At 43.7% G+C, this 10,877-nt stretch overlaps 1 protein-coding gene across 5 annotated transcripts; it reads left to right on the top strand.

Annotated features, from left to right (window-relative positions):
• The first annotated feature begins 1,007 nt into the window (after nt 1–1,007).
• rbm47 (RNA binding motif protein 47) lies at nt 1,008–6,708 on the top strand. 5 transcript variants are annotated; one of them, XM_079219456.1, is made up of 6 exons: nt 1,029–1,718; nt 1,847–2,174; nt 2,638–2,661; nt 3,194–3,403; nt 5,284–5,474; nt 6,433–6,708. In XM_079219456.1, the coding sequence occupies exons 1-6, from the start codon at nt 1,044–1,046 to the stop codon at nt 6,682–6,684; spliced, it is 1,680 nt and encodes a 559-aa protein (XP_079075582.1). In that variant the 5' UTR covers nt 1,029–1,043; the 3' UTR covers nt 6,685–6,708. The 5 variants fall into 5 exon arrangements, with proteins under 5 accessions (XP_079075585.1, XP_079075582.1, XP_079075581.1 ...); XM_079219455.1 differs by having other exon boundaries at nt 6,409–6,708; XM_079219459.1 differs by lacking the exon at nt 2,638–2,661 and having other exon boundaries at nt 1,008–1,718; nt 3,197–3,403.
• The last annotated feature ends 4,169 nt before the right edge of the window (nt 6,709–10,877 follow it).

Genomic DNA, 10,877 nt, shown 5'->3' with positions numbered 1-10,877 from the left:
GTTATAGGGTTGCAGCCCTTAATGAAGTGGCACACACACATAAACACGCATGCGCACACACACACACACACACACACGCACACACACACACATGCACACACCACACAGAAAACGAGCTGCGCCCACACACTGTAAAACACTCATAAGATAAAGAAGTTGAAAGTCCAACACCCTCTTGTGGTGAGTGCACAACATGTTCATGTCTAAGATGGATTAATGTGCGCAGCTTTTTGTCACAGCCTGAGGGGTCATATTTACACAAAATTCCTCATATAGCTTAACTCCAACTTGTCTAATTTACTGCTGACAGACACACACACACACACACACACACACACACACACACACACACACACACACACACACACACACACACACACACACACACACACACACACACACGCCTATAAAGAGCATGTGATAGTTGTACTCAGTGAACCTTGAGCTGGAGGTTTCAGGGTTTAGGGCCCTTCATACTCTCTGATAGGGGTCGGAGGTCAGCAAGGGATCTGACGAACTCAACAAAACAAGGTTGTAAAACCACTGATAGGGGAAGGTGCCCTGGGGATTTATGGATGTTGTATTTTCATTGTTCTGTCCAAGTCATTATGTGCCTAATCTGTTAGCTCGGCAACTTTGCATGTGATTGAGCCTGCAAAATGACAATCATTTATTTTCAACAAGCAGCTATATTGTTGGTACAGACACATTTTAAAAGATGGCTTCTGAGTGTGACCATGTTTTTCTTATTTGTCTTCCTTCATGTGTTCCCTGTGCCCTCCTGGAAAGCAGTTGTGGTTGATACAATTCACTGCAATTTGATTAACCTCTCTCTCGTTGCTCTCTTCAGGGCCCAGATTGGATTGGATGGTTTTGTCAGAATGACAGCCGAAGATCCTGCTTCCTCCTCGACCATGAGCAACAACGCTGCCCCCACCAAACCCTCCCAACCTGCTGGTGCCGCCCACCAGTCTCTTCATGGACAGATCAACATCCCTGATGGAGTTGTGGGTGCTCCTAATGAGCCTGCACTGGTATCCCTGATGGAGCGCACTGGCTACAGTATGGTCCAGGAAAATGGTCAGCGTAAATATGGCCCTCCTCCTGGTTGGAATGCTACATCTCCACCAAGGGGATGTGAAATCTTTGTGGGCAAGATCCCACGGGACGTTTATGAGGATGAGCTGGTGCCAGTGTTTGAGTCCGTAGGACGCATCTATGAGATGCGTCTGATGATGGACTTTGACGGGAAGAACAGAGGGTACGCATTTGTGATGTACACAGAGAAACATGAGGCCAAGCGGGCCGTACGCGAGCTCAACAACTATGAGGTGCGGCCTGGGCGACTGCTGGGGGTCTGCTCCTCCGTGGACAACTGCCGTCTTTTCATTGGTGGCATCCCCAAGACCAAAAAGCGGGAAGAGATCCTGGAGGAGGTCTCCAAGGTGACAGAAGGGGTACTAGATGTGATAGTGTATGCCAGTGCTGCAGACAAGATGAAGAACAGAGGCTTTGCCTTTGTAGAGTATGAATCGCACCGTGCGGCTGCCATGGCTCGCAGGAAGTTGATGCCTGGACGTATTCAGCTTTGGGGCCACCAGATCGCAGTGGACTGGGCCGAGCCGGAGATTGATGTGGACGAAGATGTTATGGAGACAGTGAAGATCCTCTATGTCAGGAATCTCATGATGGAGACCAGCGAGGAGACAATCAGACAGGTGGGACTGGCTGACTGTTCAGTTTAGATGTTTCACAATGCATGCTTTTATCGGGTAAAATGACATACCTAACAGAAATGGGTACTATAGCTTACTATTCCTAACCACCCATTTTCTCTTTTAATCAGGTGTTCAGCCAGTGGAATCCTGGATCTGTTGAACGTGTGAAGAAAATTCGTGACTATGCCTTCGTCCACTTTACCTCCCGGGACGACGCTGTCATGGCCATGGACCACCTCAACGGCACAGAGGTGGAAGGGTCCTGCATCGAGGTGACGCTCGCCAAGCCAGTTGATAAAGAGCAGTACTCACGCCAAAAGGCTTCCAAAGGAGCTTCTGCCACTCCGGAGCCTGCTCCACAGAACTACGTTTACCAGTGTGACCCCTACACATTGGCCTACTATGGCTACCCCTACAACACCCTCATTGGACCCAACAGGGACTACTTCGTCAAAGGTTAGGATTCATTTTTTTCTGCTTTTGTACCAGTGATGTTCAGTTGCAAAAGCCACAGTGTTTCTCTGAAAGCCATCTATCTTTGTAAATGTTGGTGGCAGCAGAAACTCAATGAGCCAATACACTGCTAAAGGTCTCATAATGACAAATGCCAAAAGATGCTATTGTAGGAATAATGACTCCATCGATAAGGGTGCTGTGGTTGTTAAATGATCACTATGACTGAAGTAATAATGATGTAATCTTTGATGACTAGATTTGACAAAAGTTTTAAAATCTATGCTTGATGAGAGTTTGTGGCTTAAAATCAGAAACTCGTTAAAAGCAAAGACAAAACAAGGTGATGGACCAATGAATGCTAATCCTATTACCATTGATGATTGATTAAAGTTGGTCTTTGGGTGTAAGCAGCTAAATCTATTTGACTTTCAACAATCATTGTGTTTTGGTTTTCTCTCCAAAGGATCCCCAATGATACAGAACAATGGTAATCTCTCACATTCTTATTCCTACTTATTCCTTCAATGAACAATGAACTTTCCATGTGACAAACTATACGTTTTCTAACACCATCCTTTTCCCGCTGTGCTGTCACCTCCCATTTCATGCTGGTATATTTCAGAGATCAAACAAAGCTAAGAACATCTAGGAATACCATTTCACAGTGCTATAAACTTGCATAACTGCATCTAATTAAAGAGTCAGAGCAGTGCTCAGGAAAAAGGCCAAACTGACCCAAAGAACTCCCCAAAAGATCCTGAGCTCAGAACAGATATTGCTGAGAAATTTCCAGGAGGGACTACACTTTGTGAGCAGATTTTTGCATTAAATTAGCGCTAAAGGACTCTTCTTGCTACCTCAGTCCTGATATCTTGGGAAGAACTGTCAAAAAGATTCTAAACCTATCAGAAAGTCTTGCCTTACACATCGCCCCACACAAGTTTCAGTATAAGTTGCCCCTACTGCCCAAGCCTGAAACTTCAACCCCTGTCATCATATTACTTTAATTGTATTTTAAGCAGGTACTGTGCGAGGTCGTGGTCGTGCTGCTGCAGGTAACCGTACCCCTGGACCACGGGGGTCGTACCTGGGGGGTTACTCTGCCGGTCGTGGCATCTACAGCCGCTACCATGAGGGCAAGGCCAAGCAGACCGACAAGCCCTATGAGTTGATGTCAGGTCTGGAGCTTGCTGCCTCCGTCAACTCTGTTGGCATGAAACATGGCACAAGTCAGTGAGATAGATATATCCATCCATATCCTTGCCCATCTCAAACGCCTTTATTAAACCTTCCAGCTCATAATTTTCTGTCTCTCTCTCCTGTGTGGTTTGAGGAACATTTAGTAAATCAAGATTATGGTTGTTGCTGGATGGTCAGGCGCAAAAGGACTTCCCTTCTCTTTCAGTAAAGAATAATGACACACAATATCTGTCCTTTCTAGCATGACCAGAAAGTAACTGCTCTAATTTGTTCCTCGGCCTTTCCTTTTCCCTCCATATCAGAAATTTGTCTGACCTGGTGTTCAGACCAAAAACAGCACTGTGTTAAAAGAACAGGAGGGGCTTCGTTGTTGGCTATCAGACGCTGAAACATTGCGCTGCGGTCATGACGGTCACCAGGTTAATAGTAGAAGTAGCCTGGTCACTTTACAGAGCAATCTACCTGGAACATATTTGATTGGCCAACGCAGAGCCTTGCCAAAAGACACGCGTTGTGTTGAGGCAAAAGTTTTTTCCAGTTTTTTTGATGCATTTTGGGCAAACCCAATGCAATGGGTTCATTGAACTGCAGTGCTGCTGTTTGTCTGAACATGGCCATCGTTTCGTGGGGAACAGTTCTTCCACAATCTCCTTTTACACATGTACTCAACTCCAACGTCTTACTGAAAGGTGGTTGATAGTATCTTGAATGGAAAACAAACATGTACTTCACAAAATATTTGCTTTTCATGATAACAATATATAAGTTATTTTTGAACATCCACTCATTCGGAGGAGAAGCTGCTTTAGCTTTGTTGGCGCTACGACACTTTCAGTCAAGAACGGAGTTGAAATGCAAAACTAAACGCACAAACTAAAGATTATTTATTTCCTCTTTCCTCCTGTGTCTACTCTATTCTGATCATTTAAAGGATGATACCAGTGTTGTGGCAACCCATCTACTGCTGTATACATTTAGTCTGCATGATCACTATCATGATTTTGTTTTGTTTTGTCAATATGAGGTCGACAGTGTAAAGTGTAATGAGCTGCCGTCCCAACAAAGGAGAAATATGACCCAAAGGTTGTCCGTTGGCTTATTTTTTAAAGGATTATTTCCTTGTTCTTTCTTCCTTCTTTCCTGGCGGTAAATAGAAGGAAATGCAAATGCAATGAGGTGGGAAACAATTAGTCACATAAGGATTAAACAGAAACAAAAACACGAAAAAGGACTTCATGGTTGTTTCAGTAGATCATCTAAATTCAAAAGTATGTTTTATACAGTAAAATTCACACACTGGTATTATTCTTTTTTTCGAAACACAAAAGCGACTCAAACCCCCAGATTGTTTTTTCAACATAACTTTATGTTGTCAATATTAACGTCATGTATTTGGTGATCAGAGGTCCGTACCGTAGAGGGGACGCTCCTGATGCTCCTTCTAGAACGAGTTGACACCAAACTCGATTTTTAGTCTGTGTGGAATCACAGGATCCCCACCAGATTGAAAAGACTTTTGTCCATCTGAAACAATGACTGACATTGTACTCTTTGTGTGTGTGTGTGTGTGTGTGTGTGTGTGTGTGTGTGTGTGTGTATGTGTGAGTGTGAGTGTGAGCCCTGAGGTTAATCCACAGTTGAGCACCATCGTAATCCGAATCACAACGCCAACTTGTGCAACGTATTATTCTTTCCCCTTCTTCACTAAATTGTTTCCTTCAACCTTCATGGCTTCAGCAGTCACTCCTTTCATAGATTCATATCTAAGTATGTTTCTGTTTGAGCACGGGTGCATGTATTTCTTATTGTTTCTTGTCATGTGAAATGCAAACACAACCACACTCGGTTGTTTGCAGACACTCTGTCGTCTGTCATCCAAGTTCTCATTCATGTGTCTCTCTGCATGCAGTGACGTTGCCGACCCTGGGTGGGCAGTACCCGGTGTTCAGCACGGCTCCTGCGGGCAAGCTGATGGAGGAGGGCAAGGTGCACTCGGTGGAGCATCTCATCAACCCTCTGGCCATGCAACACCCTGAACACGCCACCGCTACTGCTGCTGGCACCGTGCTACCGACGGTCTCTACCCCTCCACCGTTCCAGGTGTGCATTATGACACTGTTAGAGGTTTCACAGATATAATTAGTCGAATTTGATCAAATACGTAAATAAATAAATAGCCATAGCCATCTCAGGGCATGTTGCTTGATGCAGAAAACAGGGCTGCATGGCTACCGCATCATACAGTATCTATATTTTACAAATTTGCTGCAGCAGAACAGCAGTTTTTTATTCTAGGCATTCTTCTTTTTTTGTCAAAACCCGGTGTATAAGGAGGCAAAGTCCTGCCCCTACCGGGTGACCACCATGGGACCTTATTTTGGAAAAGATATGTACGGTAGTCAATGGCAAGAGACAAATAATTATTTTCCTATTTGAATTGTGCCATGAGTTACACTTTTACAAGAAAGTTTTGTCGTAAAACTGTTGTAGTTGAAGACTGTGAAAATATGTCGTTAGACAGGTCAAGTAAGTGACGTCTCTCGCTGAAGCTATGATGCCTGTGTAAGTCAAACAGACCATAAAGCAGAGTGATTGACAGGTTGCTGTCACTACCAGAGACATTTACGGTGTCTCTACGTCATTCCTCCGCATTCCAAATATGGAAGCTTATGCTCATTGGTTTGCAAAAACAAGCAACATGGAGATGACCGTAATCCAAGACGGTGACGGCAAAATTGCCGAATTCGAGGCGTCAAAGCATCAGTCCACAAACCAATGAGATGACGTCACGATGACTACGCCCACTTCTTACATGCAGTCTGTGGTCTCACACACAACTAAAGGATAATATGGCAAACCAAAGACAAGCTGTGACTTTCTTTACTGGCAAAATCATCTTGCCATTTGTGGAATTCATGGCACGATTCAACGTCTCTTGCTGTTGACCACTGTACATATATTTCTCCAAAATAAGGTCCCATGGGGTGGGGGGGAAACTCACAAGTGAATGCATTCATTACATTTTTCACCACAGTCCTCTTTTTTCTGCATTCCCCAGGGCCGTCCTATCACTCCGGTCTACGCCATGGCCCACAATGTACAGCGCATCCCGACGGCCGGCGGCCTGTACGGGGCCGGATACGTCCCCATCACAAACTACGCCGCCAACTCAGCGGCTCTGGCCGCCCTGCAGAAGAACGCGGCGGTGGCGGCTGCGGCGTACGGTGGATACGCGGGCTACGCCATGCCGCAGCCCTTCCCCGCCGCGGCCTTCCAGCTGCCCATCCACGATGTCTACCAGACATATTGATTCTGGGGGTCAGACCTCGCGAAACAACGACAAAGTTGCTCTCTGACTGAACCGCCGCCGCCGCCACGTCTGTCCCATCGTACAGAAACGTCACTTGAACATACAAAAGCTCTAAAGGAATGTCGTTGGAAGCAAATATATGATTATGCAGCATCACTGTTTTATAACACACACGGAGGACAGTCCACTTCCTGGGTAGAGCCCACTTTCATGTGGTGACCACCATCCACGACAATAATAACCACCTCTCTCTCTCTCTCTCTCTTTCTCTCTCTCTCTCTCTCTCTCTCTCTCTGTCTGTGTGTGTGTGTGTGTCTCTGACCCTTGTCCCCGTGTTGCTCTTGCAACAGAAACACTGAAGGTACATTCAAGTATTTATGATGAGAAGATACATATTTAAGGTTTTTCTCTTATTAACAGAGAGATGTTTGCAGCAGGAAAGATCGACCATCACACTGTCTACATCTTTAAAGGGTGGGGTGAAAATAAACAAAGGTTATTTGAAAGAAAGTAAAAGTACAACAGGAACTACTGACAGGCAAGGATGCCGCTGAAGACAACTGTGTTTGGATATACTAATGTTTTATTTTCATTATTATAGAGTATTTTAGCCAATTCTAGGTAGGTGAGGCTGTCCGCCCATGCTGGTTGAATGTGTAAGCTTCGAACATGCCTGTTTGGTACTTTGTTTTTTGGTTTATGTAGTTTTATTTGTGTTTTTCTTGTTTTTAAATGAAGGTTTCGAGTGCCGTGTTCATTCGCTCATGATTAGTCAGCTCGTTTTGTTTAGTTTTTCTGTGTGTGTGTATATGTCTACTCTTTCCCTTCCGGACACATATGCTGGGTTTTTATCTGAAGAAAAAGTCGCCAGCCGAAGAATATTTTTGTGGCAGACTTCCTTCGGGGATCGAATGCGAGAGAAAAAAAACTGGAACGCTTTTGTGGAGATGATTTGTTCCCAAAGCCCGACCGACGGCACCACAGGGGACTGAACACATGTTCTCTTTTTTCTCATTTCATGTCTTTATTATCGCGTTTTTTTTTTTACTATTTTAAGGTGAACAAACGTGGACAGAAATAAGAGACACTGGTCTCCGTGGACCAGAACACTCTGCCACTTAAAGCGCTCCTGCATTTGCCAATGCCAACCAAAAAAAAAAAAGAAACTTGAGGCTCCATACACTCCAGTCTCCTGAAACATTCTCTGTGCTTACTCACGGTGCCTTACATCTGCACACTGTACTTGCCTTCTTGTGCCTTTCATAACGAAGTGAAGCCCACTGCGGATGGCACAACGAGAAACGTCTTTTCTCCTGTCATGTGTTTTGGTGCGGTTCCTCAGCCTCCGTGGTCACTCTCTCCTCTGAGGTACCACTGCGTATGTCTGGCCTCCTCCTCGTTTCCCATCCTCCAAACTGTGCTTGACTGAGGTGCACTTAAACATATTTATAAAAGGCGAGAGATTGTGACTACCAGATGAAGAAATGTTTAATACAGAGCACATATTTGAGCGTAAACTGGGCCAATTGCCTACAGTATGTGTGGCGGAGATTTTCCTCGCAGATAAAAGCCAAAAAAAAAAAAAAGTGTGTGTTTAAAACAAGTGTGTTGTTGCAGCTTAAAAACCGACAAGCATAACGGAGGCGAGCAGCTGCCGACCGTGAAGTCTCACACCACGACGGCCATCTTTATGAAAGAGAATGCAACACATTTGTATCCTAGATTGTAAACCACTTTTTGGCAGTTGTTTTTAATTCTCTGCGGCGTATTTTATTTGCTCGCTTTCCATCGCCTCCACCGATTTTTTACTACTTTTTTTTTTTAAACACAAAACAACATGATGCGACTGTCTTTGAGAATTTCTCCTGCATCATGACTAAGTTTCGTGTCCCGAGTCGTTAAATGAAGATTATATAAATGAAGAGGCATATTTGTCTCATCTCACTCCATCGACTACTTTTTTTGCGACTTCTCTCTCTAAAACTGGATTTTTATGTAGAAACACAAACTGCTGATAACTGCTTTTATTATTTTCTTGTATGATGACAATAAGTCAGGATATATTTAATATATATGCATTACATGTTTTGTCTATGAAGTGAGAAGAAAAGGTATAATATATTCTGAAACATATTTCCTTTCTTTATCTACACCTTGTTTAGGGATAAAAAAAAACAAAATAAAAAAAAGTCAGAGTAACAAAAGTAGAGAAACAACTTATTTTGTTTTTCCAAAGTGTCCAATAGTTTGGAAACCATTCAAGGTTGTTGTGTTTTTATCATTGTGTGTCATATTCTGTTTGCTATTTTGTACTATATTTGGTGTTATGAGTGGGAACACAGAGGCCTTCTCATTTAGCTACTTCTTTTTTTTATCAGTGTCAGCGAAAAACTTAAAACTAGCTTTGCAACCCGCCGGGCCTTCGAGCCGCTGGGTGTTGCAGATAAACCAGTAACGGTCTGATCGTGATTTAGTAGCCGTCCAAACTTCTTGGGTCTGCCTCCCACTCAGAACGCCCGCTTCTCTTTCTATCGCCTGCATTTCACCCCCACGGCGGCCGCAGGGTGAACTCCTGCTCCTTGTTGGGTTGGACCTTATATGCCTAGTTTAACGTAGGTGTTGCCATTTAAACTCTTCCTAGTGTGTGCCTTATTGCCAAGATGTGCCCTTTGCTATACCTTTGTAGACCTATGCAGACTGTTTTCTATCTGAAGGTTTGTTTTAAAAAAAATAAGGAGGAGAAAAAAAAGCTTGTTCTGTATTGTTATATTTATAGTGATGAAGTAGATAAATAAAGCATTTTCAAAAGGATGCACTGTATACATTCATTTTGTTCGTATTCCCTTTTGTTCAAACACAGGAGTCAGCCGGCCTCCGTTTGAGATTAAACCGCCCAACCAGCAAAGTGCTAACAAGGGTCTGACGTGTCCTTTGACTTCGACCTCTGTGAATGAAAACCCATCGTCGACCCGATACATCAGCGACTATTAAGCAATGTGTCGTGATGGGGAGAGCAGAGAGAGAGAGAGAGAGAGAGAGAGAGAGAGAGAGAGAGAGAGAGAGAGCAGAGTGCTGGGAGAATGTTTCATAAACTCCTCAGTGGCGAGTCAACTTTGCTCTAGAAACATGTTGTACCCGAGCGAGGACTTCAGGGAGGCTTTATAGCCTTCAAACTGCAGCACAATGTGTGCAGGAGGGCAATCAGGTACACGGAGGACCTTTCAGCCAACTGTTCTACGGTTAAAATGTGGTAAAAGGATACAGATTAAACAAAACAACCTGCTGAACTATTACATCTTATTTTCAATAGCAGCGACATTCCAAGAAATAGATCTGTCTCAAGTTAAATCAGGTTCTTGGGATATCGGCGCTCACTCAGCTCCCTCTGCGCAACGACCGCCTCGTAGTTTCCACACTAAACATTTGCCTTTTACCATTCTAGCATTGTTTTAACGTGCACACAATGAGGTAATAATCAGAGAATGGGAGAATAATGTTTGGCAAATCAGTCAGGGCGTACGAAACTATACTCAGAAGCAGCATTTCAATGGTGCGTCGACCTCATGAATCGTGGCACATGATGGCGCATTATCTGCTTTTAGTAATAAGAAACAATATCAATATTAGTGATTCTGGCTCTGGTATTTGTTAGTACGGATCAAAAAACAAATGTTGTGGCTTTGCTCAACCCGCTACAATCCCACGTGGTGGTTTGAGTCTGCACACACCTGAAAAAATCAGCTTATTTTTAATAAAGAGAGTTTTTATTTCCTGTGATGATTATCTCCAACATACCGCCTAAATAACGCCACATGTGCTTTATCACACTGGCCTGATGGCAAGAGAACGATTTTACACCAAGTGAAAGAGACATTATGCTGTCAGAGTGGAGTTGTACATTTAAGGCAATGTTGCCATCTGGTGGTAAAAGCACCTCATCAGGACATTCTGCAGCAGAGCCAGTCAGTGCATGTTTGCACAGGCAGCCATGTTAGCTCCAGTCATCAATGCAGAATACAGTATAGAAAACAAAACACATTTTAGTCTTTCTCCCTGCTAAAATATGAATTCACCACATGCAAGAAAGAGAAATGAACTCTGAGAACATTTATTTAGCGCAGAACATAAAAATATTGTAGGCTGGGGAATAAAATACACACAAGTGTCAAAAAGTAATTTCACCTGGTTTTAAT

This window comes from Taurulus bubalis, assembly GCF_910589615.1.
Source record: "Taurulus bubalis genome assembly, chromosome: 6".
Taxonomy (NCBI): domain Eukaryota; kingdom Metazoa; phylum Chordata; class Actinopteri; order Perciformes; family Cottidae; genus Taurulus; species Taurulus bubalis.
Note: the sequence above shows the minus strand (reverse complement) of the source record. Positions and strands in the feature narration are given on the sequence as shown.